The 26,776-nt window shown below is 45.5% G+C and overlaps 2 protein-coding genes across 6 annotated transcripts in view; one reads left to right on the forward strand and one right to left on the reverse strand.

Moving 5' to 3' along the window:
* The window catches only part of ASAP1 (ArfGAP with SH3 domain, ankyrin repeat and PH domain 1), a 162,348-nt gene extending 144,735 nt beyond the window's left edge, over window positions 1-17,613 (forward strand). For 4 of the 5 annotated variants that reach the window (XM_075270089.1, XM_075270091.1, XM_075270090.1 and 1 more), the window contains 14 exons: window positions 2,285-2,418; window positions 3,877-3,968; window positions 4,051-4,237; window positions 4,588-4,673; window positions 5,278-5,393; window positions 6,010-6,077; window positions 6,173-6,280; window positions 6,381-6,609; window positions 8,012-8,173; window positions 9,128-9,197; window positions 9,734-9,792; window positions 10,565-11,073; window positions 15,512-15,634; window positions 16,868-17,613. In XM_075270089.1, the coding sequence (XP_075126190.1) occupies window positions 2,285-2,418; window positions 3,877-3,968; window positions 4,051-4,237; window positions 4,588-4,673; window positions 5,278-5,393; window positions 6,010-6,077; window positions 6,173-6,280; window positions 6,381-6,609; window positions 8,012-8,173; window positions 9,128-9,197; window positions 9,734-9,792; window positions 10,565-11,073; window positions 15,512-15,634; window positions 16,868-16,942 (2,018 nt within the window). In that variant the 3' untranslated portion in view covers window positions 16,943-17,613. The remainder of the gene's footprint in view (window positions 1-2,284; window positions 2,419-3,876; window positions 3,969-4,050; window positions 4,238-4,587; window positions 4,674-5,277; window positions 5,394-6,009; window positions 6,078-6,172; window positions 6,281-6,380; window positions 6,610-8,011; window positions 8,174-9,127; window positions 9,198-9,733; window positions 9,793-10,564; window positions 11,074-15,511; window positions 15,635-16,867) is intronic. The other variant, XM_075270093.1, reaches the window with a different exon arrangement.
* A 4,409-nt stretch (window positions 17,614-22,022) lies between these two features.
* LOC142201239 (elongation factor 1-alpha) lies at window positions 22,023-24,958 on the reverse strand. Its single transcript, XM_075272065.1, has 7 exons — window positions 24,812-24,958; window positions 23,834-24,013; window positions 23,375-23,671; window positions 22,923-23,073; window positions 22,567-22,823; window positions 22,257-22,491; window positions 22,023-22,141 (listed from the first exon to the last, which is right to left on the reverse strand). The coding sequence occupies exons 1-7, from the start codon at window positions 24,956-24,958 to the stop codon at window positions 22,023-22,025; spliced, it is 1,386 nt and encodes a 461-aa protein (XP_075128166.1).
* Between the last annotated feature and the right edge of the window lie 1,818 nt (window positions 24,959-26,776).

Raw genomic sequence — 26,776 nt, forward strand, 5'->3', positions numbered from 1 at the left:
CCCTCTCTTCTAGGACGCTGGGGGTCCCTCTCTTCTAGGACGCTGGGGGTCCCTCTCTTCTAGGACGCTGGGGGTCCCTCTCTTCTAGGACGCTGGGGGTCCCTCTCTTGTAGGATGCTGGGGGTCCCTCTCTTCTAGGATGCTGGGGGTCTCTCTTCTAGGATGCTGGGGGTCTCTCTCTTCTAGGATGCTGGGGGTCTCTCTCTTCTAGGATGCTGGGGGTCCCTCTCTTCTAGGACGCTGGGGGTCCCTCTCTTCTAGGACGCTGGGGGTCCCTCTCTTGTAGGATGCTGGGGGTCCCTCTCTTGTAGGACGCTGGGGGTCCCTCTCTTGTAGGATGCTGGGGGTCCCTCTCTTCTAGGACGCTGGGGGTCCCTCTCTTCTAGGACGCTGGGGGTCCCTCTCTTCTAGGACGCTGGGGGTCCCTCTCTTGTAGGATGCTGGGGGTCCCTCTCTTCTAGGATGCTGGGGGTCTCTCTCTTCTAGGATGCTGGGGGTCCCTCTCTTCTAGGACGCTGGGGGTCTCTCTCTTCTAGGACGCTGGGGGTCCCTCTCTTGTAGGACGCTGGGGGTCCCTCTCTTCTAGGACGCTGGGGGTCCCTCTCTTCTAGGATGCTGGGGGTCCCTCTCTTCTAGGACGCTGGGGGTCCCTCTCTTCTAGGACGCTGGGGGTCCCTCTCTTCTAGGACGCTGGGGGTCCCTCTCTTCTAGGACGCTGGGGGTCCCTCTCTTCTAGGATGCTGGGGGTCTCTCTCTTCTAGGATGCTGGGGGTCCCTCTCTTCTAGGACGCTGGGGGTCTCTCTCTTCTAGGACGCTGGGGGTCCCTCTCTTGTAGGACGCTGGGGGTCCCTCTCTTCTAGGACGCTGGGGGTCCCTCTCTTCTAGGATGCTGGGGGTCCCTCTCTTCTAGGACGCTGGGGGTCCCTCTCTTCTAGGACGCTGGGGGTCCCTCTCTTCTAGGACGCTGGGGGTCTCTCTCTTCTAGGATGCTGGGGGTCTCTCTCTTCTAGGATGCTGGGGGTCCCTCTCTTCTAGGATGCTGGGGGTCCCTCTCTTCTAGGATGCTGGGGGTCCCTCTCTTCTAGGATGCTGGGGGTCCCTCTCTTCTAGGATGCTGGGGGTCCCTCTCTTCTAGGATGCTGGGGGTCCCTCTCTTCTAGGACGCTGGGGGTCCCTCTCTTCTAGGACGCTGGGGGTCCCTCTCTTCTAGGACGCTGGGGGTCCCTCTCTTCTAGGACGCTGGGGGTCCCTCTCTTCTAGGATGCTGGGGGTCCCTCTCTTCTAGGACGCTGGGGGTCCCTCTCTTCTAGGACGCTGGGGGTCCCTCTCTTCTAGGATGCTGGGGGTCCCTCTCTTCTAGGATGCTGGGGGTCCCTCTCTTCTAGGATGCTGGGGGTCCCTCTCTTCTAGGATGCTGGGGGTCTCTCTCTTCTAGGACGCTGGGGGTCTCTCTCTTCTAGGATGCTGGGGTCCCTCTCTTCTAGGATGCTGGGGGTCCCTCTCTTGTAGGATGCTGGGGGTCCCTCTCTTCTAGGACGCTGGGGGTCTCTCTCTTCTAGGATACTGGGGGTCCCTCTATTACGCCCCTTGTCTCCTGCTACCTGACACCACCCACTTGTCATTAGGGAATCTAGTTAACATATCAGGCACCAAAACTAACTGCACTGATTGCTGAAGAATGGTGGGGGCTAGAGAAAAAATTCCAACTGTGCCAGAATCAGTGGAGGGGCGACTATTACAGTGCTGGCGTTGTTAAGGGTGGTGACTGGTCCTCTTTATTACCCCTGTCTGTATCCCCCTATCTACCTGTATCCCCCTATCTATCTGTATACATTGTGGTAAGCCTCTTAGATCTGCCTTGTGCCTGACGTTTCAGAGATCAGTGTCTGCTGCCACCTGCTGGAGGACTTTGGCATTAACATTTATAATTTACTATTAATTAGATTTTTATGATTTTCTGCCTTTCCTACGGAGTTGTAGTTATCAGGGGCCCAGCCTGCAGATTCTATGGATGTCTAAGAACTTATTGAATGCAGAAAACATTCAGAGGCAGAAGGAAATAATAACATGTATATATTACATGTCTTCTCCCTTAATGGTTAAATTAAGCTGAAAATTTGATATTTCAGGCCTAGTTAGCCATTGTGATGGTCAGACTTGCCTACAAGAGAGGCTGCATTGTGTCCCCTCCCCATGCTTTACACTACAGCTCTTCTTTTCTATTACAAGGATTGCTTATAACCTACAATTTACTTCATACAACTCTTGTTATTTCTTCTGCAGATCCGACCTGGCTGTCGACCAACCTGGGGATACTAACCTGTATAGAATGCTCCGGCATACATCGGGAAATGGGGGTTCACATCTCTAGGATCCAGTCTCTGGAACTGGACAAGTTAGGCACTTCTGAACTCTTGGTGAGTAGTGGTATTATTATTATTATTATTATTATTATTATTATTATTATTATTATTTATTATTATATTTATTATCATATTTATTATTATTATTTATTTTATTATTATTATTTATTATTATTATTTATTATCATATTTATTATTTATTATTTTATTATTTATTATTTTATTATTTATTATTATTGTAACTAATTACTATTAATATTAGTAATAATAATAATTAGTATTAATTAAATAGTATTATTTAGTGTCAGTATTCTTCATTGCTATCAGTATTGTTATTAGTAATATTAATATTATTCATCACAGGTATTATTTGGTATTAGCCTTTTTAATGATTAGTATAATCTGGTATTAGTGCTGAGTATCAGGTTATTATTACTGTTATCTGAGGTCCCACATTGGCTTTACCCCATCACCAGCATAGACACTGGCAGTGCTCAGGAGACGTGTCCTGCCGAGCAGTTTCCCTGATCTTTCCCCTTAGAGAATATTCATGACGCTCTGTCAGATCATAGAGAGAACCGTGTGGTTGTTCAGCTGCACAGTTCTCTCTATCTCTTCCCTGGACTCATCTCCAGTGCAGAGAGAGAAGAGGGAGACGAATCTTCAGTGTTCACCCTCCTGTTACATCCAGGAAAACACTGGACTCTGGAGAGGTGGGTAACCATTGGACACCCGGTATGAAGGCGTAGTACTAGGGCTGGGTGTTTCATCGAAAGATAACAAAACTGAACATCCACCAGGATAACGGATGTGATTTGGTTCAGTTATTACAATATTTGTGAGGTTCTACCTGCAGTTTTGTCTGACCCGAAACTGCTTTATTATACTCTGGGCACCGAAGAGACTCCAGAATAGAGTAAGTAGAGGGCCAAGGGTGGTGGCAAACATAAAAAAAAAACAACATTACTCACCTCTCCTGGGTCTGGCCCGACTCCCTCCTCTTGGTGCATTCTGACTGCCATCAGGGGACTCTGAGACCCAATCACAGGGGTTACATGGGTCATGACACATGCACATGATACAGACATCAGTCAGAAGACCCGAAGGTAGCAGGGAGTTGCGCCGGAGCTTAGTAGAGGTGAGGAACACTGGTTTTTATATATACTCACCTCCCCTGTGGCTCCAATCATTATACTCGGGGGTCTGAAGCGACCCCACAGTATAATAGCAGTTTTGGTTTGCAAGCTTTGCCCAACACAATGTCTTACTGTAAAAGGGGCGTGGCCTAAATAGTTGCCATCAATCGTATTTGAGGTAAACTGTCTGACTAATAGTGATTTTGATTTAGGCCATACTCGCCCCACCCTTACACAGTGACTCCCCATGCGGATCTCTTCTGTACATAAACTGTAGACTATTACCAAGTATCCCTTTAAGACGTTGACTGCGCCTTCTTGCCATGTTGTGTACGTAACGTCTGATCTTCTCTCCCTGTATTCTGCGTATTTACAGCTGGCCAAGAATGTAGGAAACAATAGCTTCAATGAAATTATGGAAGGGAATCTTCCTTCTCCGTCACCAAAACCTACTCCTTCCAGCGATATGTAAGTACCGTGTGGCGGGATGAGGCCCTGTAAGCCGACAGTCAAATAACGGTTATATATGTACTACCCTCTCCCCCCGTAGGACTGCACGTAAAGAATACATCACCGCCAAATACGTAGAGCACAAGTTCTGCCGGAGGTTGTGCTTCTCGGGGGCGGAGAAACAGGGCGAGCTGCTGGAGGCGGTGAAATCACGGGACTTACTTGCACTAATCCAAGTCTATGCAGAAGGAGTCGAGATCCTGGAACCACTGTTAGAATCGGGGCAGGTAAGGACAATGACCCTTGTAGTGTTTGCGGTATTATACAAGGGGGAGTGTCTTTGTTTTATCCCGCCCCTTCTATGATCATGTTACCACCCCTGAATATCTCCTCGGGGGAGGTCCAAACAATGATTTTCCACATAAAAACCTGACACAATCCATTGCAGAGGAAGCGATATATGAGTGATTATGTAATATTACTCTCAGTATGGACATGTTGGACATGATATTAGACAATTGCTTACGTAGTAACTCCCTCATGTATTTTCTCCATATGTCTCTTCTCCTCTCTCCGGGCCCAGGTAAGTGACCTCAGATATTCACTGACCGTATCCGTATCTTGTGTCGTCTATCAGGAGCCGGGTGAGACAGCTCTTCACTTTGCGGTGCGCACGGCCGACCACACGTCCCTGCCCTTAGTGGACTTCTTAGTACAAAACTGGTGAGAATTATTATTGTGTATTCTCTGGGTTTGTGGGATTTGTCTTGTAGTGTGGAGCTGGTTACAGGCTCATCTACAATCAGTGGGGGGAAACGGTCAGCAAGGGTCATGATTCCCTGCAGCGCCCCCACAGGGGAAGCAAAGTATTACACAGTTCTATGTGGTGTGTGGTAGTTTTGCTGCAGCTTGTGTAGTGTAATATAGTTTTGCTGCAGCTTGTGTAGTGTAATATAGTTTTGCTGCAGCTTGTGTAGTGTAATATAGTTTTGCTGCAGCTTGTGTAGTGTGATGTAGTTTTGCTGCAGCTTGTGTAGTGTAATATAGTTTTGCTTCAGCTTGTGTAGTGTAATATAGTTTTGCTGCAGCTTGTGTAGTGTGATGTAGTTATGCAGCAGCTTGTGCAGTGTAATATAGTTTTGCTGCAGCTTGTGTAGTGTGACGTAGTTTTGCTGCAGCTTGTGTAGTGTGACGTAGTTTTGCTGCAGCTTGTGTAGTGTGATGTAGTTTTGCTGCAGCTTGTGTAGTGTTCTGAGCACAGTAGATCTAGGACTGCTCGGTCGGCTTACATGATATTATCTTAACCTTCTGCTTTCTCTATCCACAGTGGAAACTTAGACAAGCCGACCGGTAAAGGCCACACGGGGCTGCACTACTGCTGTATCTACAACAAGCCCGAATGTTTAAAACTGCTTCTAAGGGGAAAACCAACTATCGACCTGGGTGAGGATCAAAACCTACAGCTAACCTCCTGCACATGCATGCTCAGCCGTCACATGGCCAGATCACACCTCAGTCCCATTCAAGTGAATGGGGCTGAGCTGCAATACACGACATCCGGTGCTGTCCTTAGTAAGTAGTGATGAGGCTGCAGCACTCACCCAACTGCTGCAGCCTCCTCAAACAGGTGATCGGCCGGGGGCTCGGGTCTTAGACCCCCACCAATCTTTAATTGTGACCTATCCTAAAGAAGGTCATTGGTTATTTAGCCTGGAGTAACTGCAATATGGACGTTCTTTTTGTATACAATACTTATTATGTCGCCCCCTAGTGTCCAGTTTACCTTTGCACCAGTTTTGATAAATCTCCCTTAAAGTGCTTGTGTACGGGCGATCTATCTATAGAGAGGTGTAACGTGAAGGTCCGGGGCCCCAATGCAGAATCTGTAATCGGGCCCTTACCTTGTGGCATTTAGAATAGTGGTATATATTTGCAGCAGAGGGACCTTTGGGCCCCCCGCAGGTTTTAGGGCCCGCCACTGCTGCACCCCCTCTAGCTCCGCCCCTGTTACGCTATACATTGTACATATATATAACCTATGTATATTCTCTCGTTGCAGTTAACCAGGTCGGTGAGACTGCATACGACGTGGCGAAGAGATTAAAGGCGGCGCAGTGCGAGGAGCTGGTGAGTGGCCGCCTGGGCTTATATCACCACTAGGGGGGGTTGTAGTCTCTATGGATGATGGGAGTTTCCTTCACTTCTCATGTCTGTATTCTCAGCTTTCTCAAGCCATGGCCGGTAAGCTGAATCCGCATATTCACGTAGAGTACGACTGGAACCTGCGGCTGGAAGAGATCGACGAGAGCGACGACGACTTAGACGATAAGGTGAATCCCGATGCACGTACACCCGGAGATAAGCAGCTGCTGGGCGCCTGGGGCACCGCTCATCCATATGCTTAATTTTTTTTTTTCTCTACTCAAAAAGCCAAGTCCAATCAAGAAGGAGCGATCCCCGAGACCCCAGAGCTTCTGCCACTCCTCCAGTATCTCGCCCCAAGACAAGCTGTCACTGCCGGGCTTCAGCACCCCACGGGATAAGCAGAGACTGTCCTACGGAGCCTTCACTAACCAGATCTTCATGTCCACCAGCACGGACTCCCCCACCTCCCCCATCACAGACGCCCCTCCGCTACCCCCCAGGAATGCAGGCAAAGGTAAGCTTAGGGGGCCGTGGCCTGTGTGGTGTCTATAGGTGTACAGAATGTATAGGCCGGTGCTATGGGGTCAGGGGTCAGCTCGGTGTGACCCCATCCAATGACCTGAACCAATACTATATAGCAATTCTTTACTGTCCAATGACAGCAAGCAGAGATCTAGGAATAGGTATAAAAATATGTATCGGGGAAATTAAGGAAAAATATCATTTATTTGCTGGAAGTGGCGCGCCCCTTTAATAAACCAGACCGGGCCGTGATCCTTCCGGCAGAGCATAGGCCTGGTCTCTGCACATACTAATAGGGTTCTGGCATCTCTTCAGTGCTGACCTCTGTTCCTTTTTCCCATCCTTGTCAGATGCCTGTTGTCACCACTAGAGGGCAGACCGTGCACGTGGCTTCTATTCAGATCAATAGGAGTCTCTTCCACTGCACTCAGATCACCCCCTAGTGGTGGCAGCAGGCAGCTGAAATGTATATTCTTATGCAGGGATCAGCAACCTGTGAAACTACAGATCTCAGCATGCACACAAACCCCTACAGAACTGCCTGGGACATGCTGGGAGTTGTAGTTTCTCACCTGGAGGGCTCAAGGCTACTAATCCCTGTTCTATATGGGATATTTTCAGCCCCAAAGTGATTTTACATACTGATGAGTCTTCAATCTGCGATTTGTGGGGTTCCGACACCCAGACCTCGTACAGATCAGCTGTTCCTGTAACCTCCAGGTGCAGAAGCTGCTTGTGGACTGGAAGCGCATGCAGCACCGATCCCATACAAGTAATAGGAGCAGCCCTGCACTTCTCCAGAACCAGCACCATACAGTGGGTAGGGCTGCTGGGCTGCTCCTATTACTTGTATAAGACTGATCCTGCAGGCGCTGCCCGTTCTCTGTCCTGGAGGTTGCAGGAACAGCTGATCTGTGCGGGATCCCATACACATCACATACTAGAAACTCCTTTTTAATCCATATAACACCATTTTACCCTATTAGTACGTCTTTGGAGTATTAGCAGCGGAGGAAATACTGTCAGGTGTTGGCAGACCCTACAAGCTCCATGCAGATATTTGCACCCAGGACCCCAGCGCTGCAGTGCTAACCCTGAGTGACCCGGCGCCCTCCACGGCACATGCTATACATATATAATAGATGCAGGTCACCCGTATGGGATCCGCACCTATACTTGAGCACAGATCCCACAATCTGAATGGAGATGTGTCGGTGCAGGTGCAGGGTCGGCCATGGTTATGACACTGACTCTATAGAGGTGCGATGTCGGAGCCTTACCAGGTATATGAGGATAATACTGTTTATGCCGCTGGTTTTGTCATGGCCGCCGTGACCATAATGCTGATACATTACCTACTGCAGGTCCTAAGATTTTTGTGTGTGCTTTTCCAGTTGTACCTGGTTCTACGCCAGCCCTCCCTGTAGGCACCCAAACCCCTAGCGGCAGCTCCACTTTATCCAAGAAGAAAGCTCCTCCCCCACCCCCCGGACACAAACGAACTCTCTCCGATCCGCCAAGCCCGCTACCTCATAGTAAGGGCTCGGTATCCTGGGGTGAGTTGTGACATGAAGGTGACGGACTGCCCTTCCTTGCACTCTGTGCTTCGCTCTCAGCTTTACTTCCACTTCCTAAGGATATCTGTCACTTCTGACTTTCCTGCTCCTTCTAGTGGCCTTCACCAGGCGTCTCGGCGGGAGGCCCCGCTATGTCGTAAAATTCTGAGGCCCCTCCTTACCAGTCATATTAACTATGGTGTCTATGAACAAGGAGTGAGAGGGCCTGAAAGCGAACCCTCCTATTATGGTGAAACCGGAGATGTTCACTGCGCATGCGCCTGAGATCCGGAACATGCGCAGCAAACTCAAGGTGTACATATCCAACTTCACTTAAGAAATGCGCCGTCACGGGGATTGTAACGGGGACTAAAACCCTGGTCCATAAGGCCTTGTGGGTGGTTTGGTGTCCCAGACTTATTTTGATGACCTATCCTTAGCATAGGTCATCAGTATGTGATCAGACAATCAGGACCCCCAAGATAAGTGAATGGGGCTGGGGCGACACACATATGTCATGGCCGGCTCCATGTTGCCTCAGGCTGTACATCTGATATAACCTGTGTCCACGTCTGTTAAATATCCTCCTCCCACTTAGGTCCCAGAATTCTCTGCGAGTCCGCCTCGGAGCTGTGAGACGCCTTTATTATCCCACCCACTTACTGCACGTTCCGCGGGGGCGGGAACTGTTTTTCTATTGCGCACCTTTTTCTAAGTGAAGAGCCCCCTAGTGGACATGTTCTAAACTACCTGCAGTGTTGTATAGGAGTATGGCATCCAGTGTGGGGCCCGGTGTCAGCCATCACTGCTTCTTACTATGATTCCGCTTCTCCTTTTGCTTCTTACTCACTTGATCTTCTCTGACTCTTCTTGGATGTAGATGCCGTTCCGATATCGGGCTGATGGGACGCGACCGGCCTTGTCTCACCTACTTGTCTGTATTTTCCTCCCCAGGCAATGACACGGGCCACAGCCCAGGAGAGAAATCTCTGAATAAGTTCGAGAGACTGACTCACTCCGCCAGGTCAGTGCCTGATACAGGTCTCAGTATTTGCCTTGGCCACTAGAGGGCGTTACATAGACCACCACTTTCTGTTTTGTGCGATATGCTAATGAGCTCTTTGGAGCAATGAGGGCGTTGCCATTTAAAGAAGTTTTCCAAAGAGCTAATTTGCATATTGATATAGACAGCAACATCTCAAGCAATGGAGGCAGCAAATTACAAGGCCCTACACACGACAGAGAGCGCCATCCGATGTGGGGCAGCAGAATGCCCTTGGATGACACTTCTGTGCCGTTCTGTGACCTACTCACCTCTATGGAGGCATCTGATGTGTTCTGTTCCAATAATGGCTCGGAGCTCCTCTATGTCCATCGGGTGACGCACTCGGACGCGTGTATGGGGCTTATCCTATCATATCTGTGGGGCTGGGATCTGGTGACACTCCCTTTAAAGGGCATCAGAAAGATCCCTTTAATTGCAGCACCGATGGGACAGACATGGACGGCTCCGCTCACTATTATTATGTCAAGTTTCTTACTTTCTTCTCCTTTTTTCAGCACCGGAACCACAAAAACTACATTAGGGCCCCGAGTTTTGCCAAAACTACCTCAAAAAGGTAAGTCGTAGCCCCGCTGGTCCCCCCCCCGTAGACCTGAGTAATATGGGACAGACTGGTTGCTGACAGGTGCCTGACAACCCCATAACCGGGGGAGGTGCGTCCCCTGCCAGGCCGTGCGTGTTTCCGGAAATCTGCGCCAAGTGATGATAAATCTGGTAGAGCTGATGGTCCGGCCCCCCGCACGTCCTCGCCCCCCGCACTTTTTATGTCTTGTAGGACAGAAAATCGAAGCAGATCTGCACAACTGTCTTAGCCATGACGTTATTTTGTCACATGGTATTGGGTCGCCCTTTTTGGTTATGTGTTGGCCCCAGCAATGAAGCGGTTAAATAGCGAGGATCGGGGGCTCTGTCCTGACTTTAGACAGCCATGCTCGTACTCAGCGGTGACCCCACCCCCCCCATTATTCTATAAGGCCCCTAACAAGCTATATAGGCAGACCTGAAGCCATTAAAGGGATCATCCAGAGTAAGAGAAAGTCAGCTTCTATCCCAGAAACAGCGCCACTCTTGGTTGCCTCTGGTATTACAGCTCAGCTTCATGAACTTAAATGGGGCTGAGCTGCAATACTTGACATTGCCCACGGGGAAAAAGTGGCGCTGTTCTGGAAAAGAAGCCGACTCGAATCCTGGACGACCCCTTTACCATCTGGCCATGTCCTAGGAAGGAGGAAACGGCCTAGAGGACTGTAAGGTTGTGTCGTAGTGACTGTGATCGCCGTATAACGCTCCGTCCCACTCATCCTCATGTTTTCTGATCTTCTTCAAAGTGGCTCTTCGAAAAATAGACACCACTCATCATCTCTCTATGGACAAATACAACCAGCCGGCGGACATCTTCCAGAAATCGCCACAGCCGGGAGACTTGCCTCAGAAGCCACAGCTTGCCGATCTTCCTCCAAAACCGCAACCTTCTGAGTTCACGCAGAAGCCGCACGTTGGAGATCTACCGCCAAAGCCTGGAGAACTGCCTCCGAAACCTCAGCTAGGAGACCTGCCCCCCAAGCCGCAGCTCGGAGATCTACCTCCTAAGCCCCAGCTGAAGGATCTTCCACCCAAACCCAACCTGGCAGACTTGGTGCCCAAGGTACCCCTAGCGGAGCCGGCCCCCAAACCTCAGACCCCCGAGGCGAACCAGAATTCCCAGCCAGCCGAGGTGAATCAGAACTCGCAGCCGGCCGACCACACGCCTGTCCAGAAACAGGGCTCAGAAGCTTCCAGTGACGGCCCACCGCCCCTCCCCGAAACACCGGTGCCGCTCCCTCGCAAAATCAACACAGTAAGTGTCCTCAAGAGCTGCCGACCCCCGCGGTGTTACATAAAGGGAACCTCTATCTTGTCAGTTATACCTGTGGGAGTTTATATAGTGAGTATATAGGAGTATACGGGAGTTATATATATGTGTGTGCATGTACGTAGTGAGTATACAGGAGCTATAGGTACGTAGTGAGTATACAGGAGCTATATGTATGTAGTGAGTATATAGGAGTATACGGGAGTTATATATGTAGTGAGTATACAGGAGCTATATATATGTAGTGAGTATATAGGAGTATACGGGAGTTATACATATGTGTGTGCATGTACGTAGAGAGTATACAGGAGCTATATATGTAGTGAGTATACAGGAGCTATATGTATGTAGTGAGTATACAGGAGCTGTATGTATGTAGTGAGTATACAGGAGCTGTATGTATGTAGTGAGTATACAGGAGCTGTATGTATAGTGAGTATACAGGAGCTATATATATGTAGTGAGTATATAGGAGCTGTATGTATGTAGTGAGTATACAGGAGCTATATATATATATGTAGTGAGTATACAGGAGCTGTATGTATAGTGAGTATACAGGAGCTATGTATATGTAGTGAGTATACAGGAGCTGTATGTATGTAGTGAGTATACAGGAGCTGTATGTATAGTGAGTATACAGGAGCTATATGTATGTAGTGAGTATACAGGAGCTATATGTATGTAGTGAGTATACAGGAGCTGTATGTATAGTGAGTATACAGGAGCTATATATATGTAGTGAGTATACAGGAGCTGTATGTATGTAGTGAGTATACAGGAGCTGTATGTATGTAGTGAGTATACAGGAGCTATATATGTAGTGAGTATACAGGAGCTATATATATGTAGTGAGTATACAGGAGCTATATATATGTAGTGAGTATACAGGAGCTGTATGTATGTAGTGAGTATACAGGAGCTGTATGTATGTAGTGAGTATACAGGAGCTATATGTATGTAGTGAGTATACAGGAGCTGTATGTATGTAGTGAGTATACAGGAGCTATATATATGTAGTGAGTATACAGGAGCTATATATATGTAGTGAGTATACAGGAGCTGTATGTATAGTGAGTATACAGGAGCTATATGTATGTAGTGAGTATACAGGAGCTATATGTATGTAGTGAGTATACAGGAGCTGTATGTATAGTGAGTATACAGGAGCTATATATATGTAGTGAGTATACAGGAGCTGTATGTATGTAGTGAGTATACAGGAGCTGTATGTATGTAGTGAGTATACAGGAGCTATATATGTAGTGAGTATACAGGAGCTATATATATGTAGTGAGTATACAGGAGCTATATATATGTAGTGAGTATACAGGAGCTGTATGTATGTAGTGAGTATACAGGAGCTGTATGTATGTAGTGAGTATACAGGAGCTATATGTATGTAGTGAGTATACAGGAGCTGTATGTATGTAGTGAGTATACAGGAGCTATATATATGTAGTGAGTATACAGGAGCTATATATATGTAGTGAGTATACAGGAGCTGTATGTATAGTGAGTATACAGGAGTTATATATATGTAGTGAGTATACAGGAGCTATATATATGTAGTGAGTATACAGGAGCTGTATGTATGTAGTGAGTATACAGGAGCTATATGTATGTAGTGAGTATACAGGAGCTGTATGTATAGTGAGTATACAGGAGCTATATATATGTAGTGAGTATACAGGAGCTATATGTATGTAGTGAGTATACAGGAGCTATATGTATGTAGTGAGTATATAGGAGCTATATATGTAGTGAGTATACAGGAGCTGTATGTATGTAGTGAGTATACAGGAGCTATATATATGTAGTGAGTATACAGGAGCTGTATGTATGTAGTGAGTATACAGGAGCTATATATATGTAGTGAGTATACAGGAGCTGTATGTATGTAGTGAGTATACAGGAGCTATATGTATGTAGTGAGTATACAGGAGCTATATGTATGTAGTGAGTATACAGGAGCTGTATGTATGTAGTGAGTATACAGGAGCTGTATGTATGTAGTGAGTATACAGGAGCTATATGTATGTAGTGAGTATACAGGAGCTATATGTATGTAGTGAGTATACAGGAGCTATATGTATGTAGTGAGTATACAGGAGCTGTATGTATGTAGTGAGTATACAGGAGCTATATGTATGTAGTGAGTATACAGGAGCTGTATGTATGTAGTGAGTATACAGGAGCTATATATATGTAGTGAGTATACAGGAGCTATATGTATGTAGTGAGTATACAGGAGCTATATATATGTAGTGAGTATACAGGAGCTGTATGTATGTAGTGAGTATACAGGAGCTATATGTATGTAGTGAGTATACAGGAGCTATATGTATGTAGTGAGTATACAGGAGCTATATGTATGTAGTGAGTATACAGGAGCTGTATGTATGTAGTGAGTATACAGGAGCTATATGTATGTAGTGAGTATACAGGAGCTATATGTATGTAGTGAGTATACAGGAGCTATATGTATGTAGTGAGTATACAGGAGCTGTATGTATGTAGTGAGTATACAGGAGCTATATGTATGTAGTGAGTATACAGGAGCTATATGTATGTAGTGAGTATACAGGAGCTGTATGTATGTAGTGAGTATACAGGAGTTATATATATGTAGTGAGTATACAGGAGCTATATGTATGTAGTGAGTATACAGGAGCTGTATGTATAGTGAGTATACAGGAGCTATATATATGTAGTGAGTATACAGGAGCTGTATGTATGTAGTGAGTATACAGGAGCTGTATGTATGTAGTGAGTATACAGGAGCTATATATGTAGTGAGTATACAGGAGCTATATATATGTAGTGAGTATACAGGAGCTATATATATGTAGTGAGTATACAGGAGCTGTATGTATGTAGTGAGTATACAGGAGCTATATATATGTAGTGAGTATACAGGAGCTATATATATGTAGTGAGTATACAGGAGCTGTATGTATGTAGTGAGTATACAGGAGCTATATGTATGTAGTGAGTATACAGGAGCTATATGTATGTAGTGAGTATACAGGAGCTGTATGTATAGTGAGTATACAGGAGCTATATATATGTAGTGAGTATACAGGAGCTGTATGTATGTAGTGAGTATACAGGAGCTGTATGTATGTAGTGAGTATACAGGAGCTATATATGTAGTGAGTATACAGGAGCTATATATATGTAGTGAGTATACAGGAGCTATATATATGTAGTGAGTATACAGGAGCTGTATGTATGTAGTGAGTATACAGGAGCTATATGTATGTAGTGAGTATACAGGAGCTGTATGTATGTAGTGAGTATACAGGAGCTATATGTATGTAGTGAGTATACAGGAGCTATATATATGTAGTGAGTATACAGGAGCTGTATGTATAGTGAGTATACAGGAGTTATATATATGTAGTGAGTATACAGGAGCTATATATATGTAGTGAGTATACAGGAGCTGTATGTATGTAGTGAGTATACAGGAGCTATATGTATGTAGTGAGTATACAGGAGCTATATATATGTAGTGAGTATACAGGAGCTATATATATGTAGTGAGTATACAGGAGCTATATGTATGTAGTGAGTATACAGGAGCTGTATGTATGTAGTGAGTATACAGGAGCTATATATATGTAGTGAGTATACAGGAGCTATATATATGTAGTGAGTATACAGGAGTTATATATATGTAGTGAGTATACAGGAGCTATATATATGTAGTGAGTATACAGGAGCTATATATATGTAGTGAGTATACAGGAGCTATATATATATGTAGTGAGTATACAGGAGCTGTATGTATGTAGTGAGTATACAGGAGCTATATATATGTAGTGAGTATACAGGAGTTATATATATGTAGTGAGTATATAGGAGCTGTATGTATGTAGTGAGTATACAGGAGCTATATATGTAGTGAGTATACAGGAGCTATATATATGTAGTGAGTATATAGGAGCTGTATGTATGTAGTGAGTATACAGGAGCTATATATGTAGTGAGTATATAGGAGCTATATATATGTAGTGAGTATACAGGAGCTATATATGTAGTGAGTATATAGGAGCTATATGTATGTAGTGAGTATACAGGAGTTATATATATGTAGTGAGTATACAGGAGCTATATATATGTAGTGAGTATATAGGAGCTGTATGTATGTAGTGAGTATACAGGAGCTATATATGTAGTGAGTATACAGGAGATATATGTATGTGTGTGCATGTATGTAGTGAGTATATAGGAGTATACAGGAGTTATACATGTATGTGCATGTACGTAGAGAGTATACAGGAGCTATATATGTAGTGAGTATACAGGAGCTATATGTATATGTGTGTGAATGTGCGTAGTGAGTATATAGTCAGTGCACATCAGTGTATATATAGGATATAGATTTTTATGATTTTTCTTTTATTTTATTTTATTTTAGGGTAAAACCAAGCTGAAGAGGGTGAAGACGATATACGATTGCCAAGCAGATAATGATGATGAGCTGACGTTTGTTGAGGGGGAGGTGATCATAGTGACCGGTGAAGAGGACCACGAGTGGTGGGTGAGTGCCACAGAATAGACCTCACAGCAAAATATCAGAGACATTGCTGCAAACGTGCGGGAAAGGGGTGTTTGTATGGGAGAAGGGGAACAAGACACAACTGTGATAATGGGGGGCCCTGCTGTGACTATAGGGTGGAAGAAACGGCTTTAACTATTGAGTAATAGGGGACTCTGCTATGACTAGAGGGTAAAGGAAGGGGGGCCCTGTTGTAACTATTAAGTAGTAGGGGACACAGGTGTGACTAGAGGGTAAAAGGGGGCCCTGCTGTGACTAGTGGGTAAAAGAGGGGCCCCGCTGTGACTAGAGGGTAAAGGAGAGGGGCCCTGCTGTGACTAGAGGGTAAAAGAGGGGGCCCTGCTGTGACTAGAGGGTAAAAGAGGGGGCCCTGCTGTGACTAGAGGGTAAAAGAGGGGGCCCTGCTGTGACTAGAGGGTAAAAGAGGGGGCCCTGCTTTGACTAGAGGGTATAAGAGGGGGCCCTGCTGTGACTAGAGGGTATAAGAGGGGGCCCTGCTGTGACTAGAGGGTAAAAGAGGGGGCCCTGCTTTGACTAGAGGGTATAAGAGGGGGCCCTGCTGTGACTAGAGGGTAAAAGAGCGGGTTCTGCTATGATTAGAGGGTAAAAAAGGGGCCCTGCTGTGACTAAAGGGTAAAAGAGCGGGTCGTGCTGTGACTACAGGGTTAAGAAGGGGAGCCTTGTTGTAACTATTAAGTACTAGGGGACCCAGCTGTGACTAGAGGGTAAAAGAGGGGACACAGCTGTGACTCAATGGTTAGGATGAGGGCCCTGTTGTAACTATTAAGTAGTAGGGGACCCTGCTGTGACTAAAGGGTAAAGGGAGCCCTGTTGTAACTATTGAGTCCTGCTGTAATGATTGGGGAAAGGGGAGAGACACTGCTCTGACTCCTATAACGTGATGTAATTGTTGGGGTTGGGGTGCAGCCATGAATCTGGATGGGACGCCCTGCTATATGGGTTACAGTCCTGTCTGATATTTTGGGGTGACACGGGAACACCCTGCTGTGACTACTAGGAAGAGTAGAAAGACTCTGATGTGTTTTTGAGGGAAAGGGTAAAGACTGCTATGAGGAGAGAGTAGGGGAGGGGGCTCATGTAATGCAAATTACACTTGCGTTTTTTTTTCTATTTTACCCCCATTTTGATCACACTGGAATTTTTTGGAAACTGATGTTTTTTTGTTTTTTGTGTTTTTTTTTTTTCTTTCTTTAGATCGGTCACGTAGAAGGAAACCCCGAAAGAAAAGGAGTCTTCCCGGTGTCTTTCGTCCACATCTTGTCAGAATAGAATTTGGATGTTTAAGTGTCGCAAATCTGCCCCCCCCCCCCCCCCCCGGCTCGCCCTCCCCCGTGTCCCCCTGCGTCTGTATATAAGCTACTGTTACCCCATCCAGTACTTCCATTCTGTGTATTGTAAATGTACGATGTTACCCGCTCTCCGCCAGTATTACTCTAACCAGAGCTGCCCCCTCTGGTGCCCCCCAATGGTTATCAGCACTTTGACCCCTCTGCGGGCAAACTTCATGAACTGCCAGAGCTGTCTTGTCCGTATACCTATAGATACAGTATATATACAGTATATCTAATATGCACTCACTCCCCGATCACATGGACGTCCTCGGTTACAGTATCACTCACAGTATTGGGGGGGGAGGGGGGTCCGCCAGGTCGCCCCTCCAGTATTCCCACCTAAAAAGCAATCACCCTGCGTATTTATTACGGATAGAACAAATTCAGGATAGTTTTTGGGAAAAAAAAAAGGAAAAAAAGTCTCGTCTTTCCGTGCGCCGTTTCTTTTTGGGACTTTTGCAACACACATAGCTGTTACTTTGCTACAAGTAGGAAGAAGAAGAAGAAGAAGATATATTTGTATCTAAAGGCTTCTCTTATCAGAAGTGATATACATAGATATATATAGAATATACAGAAATATATATATTAAAAAAAAACACAAAAATCGCCACATTTCCGTTTCAGTTCATCGGACGACCGCGAAACGATGATTCGTCTGTTTACATTATGCATGCGTGTATCGAAAACCACACAAGAAAAAAAAAAATACAAAAAAAATACTCCAGAATACTTGAAACCTGTAACAACAGGGACAAAAAAAAGTGTCGTCCTATATTCTTTGTCGTTCTGTAGCCGCGAGGATCCGGGGGAAGATTTTTTTTTTTTCATGGACAGTATTAAGTAAAAAAAAAAAAGTGGATCAAAACCGTGTGGGAATAAATATGTATGCCTATGTAGAATTTTAAAAAAATTTTTTAAATTTTTTTAAATTTTTTTTTTTTTTTTTAGAATTTTTTTTTATTATTATTATTTAAACTGTACCATAAATTATTCATTGCCGAAAAGTGGAATGGACTGAAAATTGTCAGCGGCAGTATTCGACACGGATGGGGGAGGGGTCTCTCTAGTCGTTCTTGGGCTGTTGCGGGATCCTACGGACTGGAACTTTGTTCATTGTGGTGATTTGTTTAGATAGAGATGAAAAAAAAATAAAAAATTGTACATAGTGTAGGAGCGTTTCCTTTTTGTCCAAATTTTTTTTTCCCCAAGAAAAAAAAAGTTGACGGAACTTTTTGAAATTTTTTTTTTTTTTTTATTCCTGTGCACTTCTAAAAAAAATTAAAAAAAATAATTTTATGTACTATAATTTTGGGTATTTTAAAGGCACATATTTTCTGCATGTAGAAATATTTTATTTATATATTTTTTATTTTTTGATTTTTTTTTTTTTTTTCTGACCAAAGTATTCAACCGATTTTCAATGTGATGAAAAAAAAAAATTAAAAAATTAAAATTTTTTGGCTGCGGAATTGCTAAGATTGGCCATCGAATCTGTCAGACTTTGCATGGAGGACATTAAAAAAACAAAAACTTCAAGTATTTTCAGCAATACTCTCAGAGCCGCGTGATGGACGGACGTACCCGAAGGATATGAGACTGGTGGGACTGTAGCAGAGTATTACACCACATGGTACAGGAGACGGTTTTTAACGCAAAGTCACAAAACTCATTTTATTAATCATTCCATATTTTAAATTAATAAAAATGTTTAAAGTGACCAAATCTGAGTGTTTTTATAAAAAAAAAAATAAAAAATAAAATACAAGAATATAAAAACTGTAAAATAATATATGAGTGGGGGGGAAGGGGGAAGAAGGCGCAACTTGGAACCCATTAATATAAGCCATCCAGTATCATGGGGTCCTGACCTGGCAGACAGCGCCGACCTCTGTGTAGTGGCCAAGTCAAGTCACTGCAGCTCAGCCCACTCAGTGATCAGCTGAGTGATAGGGATGCTGTAATCAGCCGATCCGAACAGCACGCTCCATAGCAATGAATGGAAGCACCTGGTACTTCCGCTTTGACGCCGGCCGGCCGCTTAACCCCCCGCGTGCCGGCTACGTCCATTCATTTCTATGCGAGCGTGCTGTTTGGATCGGCTGATCCCAACAGTACTCGCTCATCTCTAGTGCTGGGTACAGACCCCCCTTCGATAAGTATAGGTCATAGAGATGAGTATATACTTGAGTATAAGCCCAATCTGTCTAGAAGGTGAGTCATAGAACAGATGCGGAGACCCTCCCTCTATTAAGGGGCTGAGTGTGTCCTGGTTATGTGACCAGATCTATATAATAAGATGGAGGTTGTCATGGCAGACGGCGCTGGCCGGAGCTTCCTCTTTCTTACCCCTCCACCAGTCGCAGACCCGTAATACATCTGACACCTTATCACCACTTCTCACGGCTTAAAACTGTCATAGATCCGGTACCGCCTTCTTAGTAACTCTCCCCGGAGGGATCATCACTGAGCCAGTCCACTATAACAGCGCCTCACTATGTACAGATAGGGTAGGGTATTGTAGACCTGCTGTATTCACTTATGGACAGGTGTGGTGCTGTTTACAAATGTAATTAGCTGTATATACAGTGTTAGCCCCCCTGCAGTTCTGTCAGATAATCCTCGCTGTCCCCCAGACAATGATTACAAGCACAAACTCTTTGGTAATATCTTCATTTATTTTCTTGCAATGAAAAAACACAAAAGAGAATGAAAAAAAAAGTCACATCATTGATCATTTTACCCAAAACTGGTGCGGACAGAAGTATTGGCGCCCTCAGCCTAATACTTGGTGGCACAACCTTTACACACAATAACTGCGCACAACCGCTTCCGCTAACCAGCAATGAGTTTCTTACAAGGCTCTGCTGGAATCTTAGACCCTTCTTCTTTGGCAAACTGCTCGCGGTCCCCCCTGAGATGTGAAGGGGGCCTTCTCCAAACTGCCACCAAGAGATCTCTCCCCCTCCCCCACAGGTGTTCTATGGGATTCAGGGCTGGACTCATTGCTGCCACTTTACAAGTCTCCAGGGCTTTCTCTCACCACCATTTTTTAGTGCTGACCTGAAGTGTGTTTTGGGTCATTGTCCTGCTGGAAGACCCATGACCTCTCCATGTGGTAACACAAGGACAGAGGTTGAGTCAACATTAATCCATTTCAACTGGCCGCAAGTGTGATTTATATATTGCCACCACCTGTTAGGTGCCTCAGGAAAGTAACAGGTGCTGTTAATTACACAAATTAGAGAAGCATCACATGATTTTTCAAACAGTGCCAATACTTTTGTCCACCCCCTTTTTTATGTTTGCTGTGGAATTATATCCAATTTGGCTTTTTGACAATTCTTTTTGTGGTTTTCCATTGAAGACAAATGAAACGAAGATAATACCAAAGAATTTGTGATTGCAATCATTTTATGGAAGAAACAGAGTATTATCTGACAGAATTGCAGGGGTGCCAATACTTTTGGCCAACACTGTAGGTTTTCTACTCCCGTCATCCCCTTTAAGTTTCAGTATTTTAGGTCATTTCAGAGTGTGAGAAACTAGAATTTTGAGAGACCTCTCTCCCACCCCCCATGTAATATCTGGTCTGCTGCAGTCTACTCATTCACCACCAGAGGGCGAGCCTTAACAAAAATCTGAACGTACTTACATTGTATTTAGGTTTCCCCTTATATAGGTTTGCAGTAGTCACAGCCATTGTATAGTTATAACAAATCAGAATCTGCAATGTTTTATCTGCTTAAAGCCACAATATACAGTAGTCAGCTATACCTTGGCTATGAGTTACTATGCTTTACACTGCAGCTCTGCTTGTGCACCACCTTAGGAAAACCTGCAAAAGGCCATGAATAGATGACAAGTGACCCTTTCAATTAGTAGGATCCCTGTGCCATGTGTAGTGCTGTTACCCTTCTGGATATGGAGGGCAGAGCTATAGTGACCAGTCTATTCCTACAGGACCATAATGGTGACCCCCATAGACAGACTGATGATCCCTGACCTGAATTTGTCATTTATGTCACATGATATGCACTTTTATAAAGAACCTGCCTCGCCCTCATCAAGGAGGGGATGTGAAGGGCTGACGGCTATAACTCAGAAATCAATTGCCTTTTACCAATTCCAGGACTTCGCTTTGGGAATTTCTCTCTAGTCCCCACCGTCCCTGAGCAATCTGTGCTCTTAGTTTTGATGACTGTCAGCGCTCAGTCACATCCTTTGCCTGCTGCTGCCGCCAGGACAGATACTAGAGCGGAGCAGGCACCAAAACTGACAGCACTGATTGCTCAGGAATGGAGGGGGTAAGAGAAGAAGAGCCAGAATCAGTGGAGCAGAGCCTATTGAAGTGCAAAGAGCTGATGTGGAAGTGAAGGGTCCTCTTTAAAGGGACGTTCTCCAACCCAGTAAGGAAAGTTTAAGACTGGTATATAGCAGGGATTACTTTCTGCACTAGATGGCCATCCCTATAGAGTGGTGGGACCCTGCGATACAAAAGGTGAAAAGTTTGCAACAAAATAAAGTTTGCATTATCATACCCGATAACCTTGGTATAAATCTGCCTTCATCTGTTGAAGGGCCATAAACAAGAACCTTTAAGGTCTTCCCTGAAGATCCCATCTAAGATTTGGAGTCAGTTTTGCAACTAGAATTTGAGATTTTCTCCAACCATCTTGTCTCGGTTGCTAATACCCCCATGAATTCAGGAACTTTCCATGATCTGGGGCTTGTCAGAATCCCCACCATGAGGTCCTTCTCTACAGCCCCCGCCATGATAGGCAGATGAGTTAGCTTGATGACCTCTACCACTTCCATCCACCAGCCCAGTCATGGCACTCATACCCTCACAAGGGGCCAATACGTAGCGGAGACTTCCCAGACCACGCACACACCGCCATGCTTCTTATATCTTTATTATGAAGACCATATTAACACAAGGCAGCAGTTACTTCACTGCTGGGGCAGAAATCTCTGCAAGGCTACATGTAACGAGAAGCTGAAGGACATCGAGGTCTTCACTTCACCAGGATGGGCTTCTGGGCTTGTTTCCTGGCCAAGTTGTTCAGTTTTCTTTCTACCGACTTGACGACACCCACTGCGACCGTCTGCTTCAAGTCCCGGGCAGCAAAGCGTCCTGCAAAAGTAGATGTAGCCATTAACCAACAGGTCAAGCATTGACTACAAGGTCCATTTACACTGGATTAGAGGATGAAGCCCAGTGGCCAAAGCAAGATTGGTGGAGGCCATACCTAGAGGTGGGTAGTCGTAGAACCTCTCCACACAGAAGGGTTTTATGGGCTTGAGTCTCACAATGGCAGCGTCCCCAGACTTCAGTTGATGAGGACTGTCCTCCAGTTTCTTGCCAGACCTACGATCAATCTTCTCCAGAAGCTCAGAGAACTTGCAGGTGATGTGGGCGGTATGGCAGTCTATGACTGGAGAGTAGCCAGTCTTGATAAAGCCCGGATGGTTCAGAATGATGACCTTAAAGGAGACAAACCCAACACTTTACCATCTCCACAGGTTACCCAGACGTTTGTTCTGGTAGAGGTTACTTACCTGGGCCGTGAAGCTGGTGGCCTCGGTTGGTGGGTCACTCTTGGAGTTTCCAGCAACATTTCCACGTCTTAGACTCTTCACAGCTATATTCTTGACGTTAAATCCTATATTGTAGCCTGGAAACGCTGTCTGGAGCGGCTCGTGATGCATCTCTATAGACTTTACTTCTGCAGTAAAGTTCGATGGGGCAAAGGAGATGGTCATCCCTGGCTTAAGGACCCCAGTCTCCACTTTACCCACAGGGACGGTGCCAATTCCTTTGAAGGACACCATTGTCATAGGAGAGAAGAGAAATCCAGTTCCAGATGAGATTATAGCAGCAAGTCCTAGACCTTACCAAGTGGGAGACTACTTACCACCGATCTTGTACACGTCTTGTAATGGCAGTCTTAAAGGTTTGTTGGCCGGTCGGACCGGAGGAACCAGGTTATCCATGACTTCCAGTAGGGACTGTCCTTTAGTAAAGCCTTCTTTTCGTTTCACCTTCCATCCTTTAAACCAACCCATCTGTGTATGACATGGCCAGTGTAAGTATGTGGACCAAGGAGAGTTTAGAGGTTCACCATAGATGGTACCATGGTCAAGGGCTTTCCTTTACTGAAGACATGTCAAGTAGTATCTACCAAGTTATTCTTCAACATATGGAAGTAGCAAGTCATCTTACCTTAGTTGGTCAAGCGCAAGTGTTGAGTGAAGGCCAATGGTGAACCCATTCCTAGGGTAGCCCCCAGTTCAGTAGACCACAAGCTTCAGTGTAGAGGGTACGTTAAAATAACTCAATATCTAAGTCATGGAATTTAAAGCTTACCTTCTGACTTGGAGATGATATGTTCTCTCCCGTCCACCCCGATACTGGTACAAACGGGATGGAGTTTGGGTTGTAGCCAATCTTCTTGAGGTAGGTCGTCACATTCTTCACCACCTCATTGAATCTCTGCTCATTGTATGGAGGCTCAGTCAGGTCCATCTTGTTCACGCATACGATGAGCTGCTTGACTCCCATGGTGTAGGCCAGAAGAGCGTGTTCTCTGGTTTGACCATTTCTGGACACCCCAGCCTCAAACTCACCTGTGGCTGCAGAGACAACTAGAAGAGCCACGTCAGCCTGAAATAAGAGACCATTAGAATTAAACTTAGAGGCCCACCTGGTTCTGGAGGGGAGGAACCAAGATTATTAGCAACATTTTGATGAGGACCAACAGTACTAAACCATGATATGAAATGGACACTCCAATCCTATAGGTCGTTCCATCAGGTGGCCACCTACCTGGGACGTGCCAGTGATCATGTTCTTGATGAAATCTCTATGTCCCGGGGCATCAATGATCGTAATGGTGAACCTGTTGGTTTGGAACTTCCATAAGGAGATGTCAATGGTGATCCCGCGCTCCCTCTCCGCCTTCAGCTTGTCCAGGATCCAGGCGAACTTGAAGGATCCCTTCCCAATCTGAATACAGAGATTACCATTAGACTTCAGCACTATATACAAGTATATAGTTATACTGTATACTACATCTAAGATTTAATAGTGTACAGGCTATTGGGTCCCAATTAAAGGCAATGTCACCAGAAACTTAAAGTTTTATATTAAACATTAAAGACATTTTTGGTGAAGTTTAGAAGTTTCCCAAGTCATTAGGTTTAAAAATAAATTCTTAAACAGATCCTGCAATTTTGACCCTGACCACCAAGCCAGAGAATATGCTGAGACTTCCTGTTTTCTGTAGATTTGCAGCAGTCACCTCACTTACAACACACTGATGATCACAGCGATCGTATAGATCTATATAAGACAATTCACCAGTCATAAAATTTGCCCAATGCAAAAAAAATTCCCATACAAATGGATAGTCTGCCCAGTATGGTCCTATAGGAAAAAGGAAGTCCCAGAGTGTTTTAGGCTTAGTGGCAAGATTTGGCATTGCAAGATTTTTAAAAAAGAAGAGGAAAGGCAATACACAAGTTTTGGAGGAAACGGTTATCCAAAAGTCTACAAACCAAACCTACTGGAGGAAAGAGGTCACCAGCCAAACCAGTACAGTGTGGTGGATACTGGGCACATACAGAAGAGGGGAGGACTTACATAGGACTGCAGGCAAGTCCTCCTAGGTTCAGGACTAGAGCAACATAGACAATCACACCCCCAGCTCTGCTACATCCCCCCCATACATCAGGCTCCTGCACATAGGAGGACACATCCTTAGACCTCACCATCACCAGTAGAAGACACAGACCCCACCATTACCTGACCAGCTGCAGCCTCCAGCTTCTCCAAAGACCTGGGGTCAAAGCCCCCGCACTTGTAGATGAGATGGCCGGTGGTGGTGGACTTGCCTGAGTCCACATGGCCAATGATGACCACATTCAGGTGAGTCTTGCCCTTGTCAGCCATGATCGTTCTCCTGCTCACTCCAAACCCTCACAAAGCTCCTGAGTGTCTCTGTGTGGTGAGGACACCTCCCCCCCAGCGGGACTATATAGTCTCCTCACCTGGCCTCATCTAGGTCCTCCTGGGTCTCATCAGAGGTCCAGGTTCTCCTAATAGAGCAGGTGTATTATTAACCCATTACATACTGTTTTCTGTCCTTCTCTTTCATGATCCCCATCTGTGATTTTACCTTCAAAAAATGCATCTGCAAACCTGAACGTGTGAACTAACACTAAGGCAGTGGCCGCACACTGCAGAAACATGCCCGAAATAAACGCTGCACTGTAGCGACCCAGGAAAGGTCTCATTTAAAGGGGTTTTCCAGACCCCAAATTGACCTTTAATACTGATGACCAAGACGCTACAAGTCAGGATAGCTTTCCCCTATGGATCCGTGAAACTCCCGGACAGCAGGCGGCCGCAATCTGTGCAGTCACCGGTCCAGAGACGCCGTAAAGCCTAGGAACGGATCAACCCGGACAATAAGATCTTATAAGTATATGGTATACAGGACAAGGCGCAGAGTCGGGCCCAAGACTGTAGGTAAGAGCGTTGCCAGGCTCAGGGGAGATTTATTAGGCCTTCTACCACTTGTCTGATGTTACAAAGGCGCAAATTTGTTTCTGCAAATTGGTGACATTTGAATTAGTGTAGGGGGTCATGTGTGGGGTTGTATCGGGTTTGGTATTTAGTTTAAAGTTTTATTAGTCTGGGGTCTGTATTAGTTTAGAGGTCTGGTCTGGGGTCTGTATTAGTTTAGGGGTCTGGAGTCTGTATTAGTTTAGGGGTCTGGTCTGGGATCTGTATTAGTTTAGGGGTCTGGTCTGGGGTCTGTATTAGTTTAGGGGTCTGGTCTGGGGTCTGTATTAGTTTAGGGGTCTGGTCTGGGATCTGTATTAGTTTAGAGGTCTGATCTGGGGTCTGTATTAGTTTAGGGGTCTGGTCTGGGGTCTGTATTAGTTTAGGGGTCTGATCTGGGGTCTGTATTAGTTTAGGGGTCTGGTCTGGGGTTGTATTAGTTTAGGGGTCTGGTCTGGGGTCTGTATTAGTTTAGGGGTCTGGTCTGGGGTCTGTATTAGTTTAGGGGTCTGGTCTGGGGTCTGTATTAGTTTAGGGGTCTGGTCTGGGGTCTGTATTAGTTTAGGGGTCTGGTCTGGGGTCTGTATTAGTTTAGGGGTCTGGTCTGGGGTCTGTATTAGTTTAGGGCTCTGGTCTGGGGTCTGTATTAGTTTAGGGGTCTGGTCTGGGGTCTGTATTAGTTTAGGGCTCTGGTCTGGGGTCTGTATTAGTTTAGGGGTCTGGTCTGGGGTCTGTATTAGTTTAGGGCTCTGGTCTGGGGTCTGTATTAGTTTAGGGGTCTGGTCTGGGGTCTGTATTAGTTTAGAGGTCTGGTCTGGGGTCTGTATTAGTTTAGGGGTCTGTATTAGTTTAGGGGTCTGGTCTGGGGTCTGTATTAGTTTAGGGGTCTGGTCTGGGGTCTGTATTAGTTTAGGGGTCTGGTCTGGGGTCTGTATTAGTTTAGGGGTCTAGTCTGGGGTCTGTATTAGTTTAGGGGTCTGGTCTGGGGTCTGTATTAGTTTAGAGGTCTGGTCTGGGGTCTGTATTAGTTTAGGGGTCTGGTCTGGGGTCTGTATTAGTTTAGAGGTCTGGTCTGGGGTCTGTATTAGTTTAGGGGTCTGATCTGGGGTCTGTATTAGTTTAGGGGTCTGGTCTGGGGTCTGTATTAGTTTAGGGGTCTGGTCTGGGGTCTGTATTAGTTTAGGGGTCTGGTCTGGGGTCTGT

Source organism: Leptodactylus fuscus, chromosome 4 (genome assembly GCF_031893055.1).
Source record: "Leptodactylus fuscus isolate aLepFus1 chromosome 4, aLepFus1.hap2, whole genome shotgun sequence".
Lineage (NCBI taxonomy): Eukaryota > Metazoa > Chordata > Amphibia > Anura > Leptodactylidae > Leptodactylus > Leptodactylus fuscus.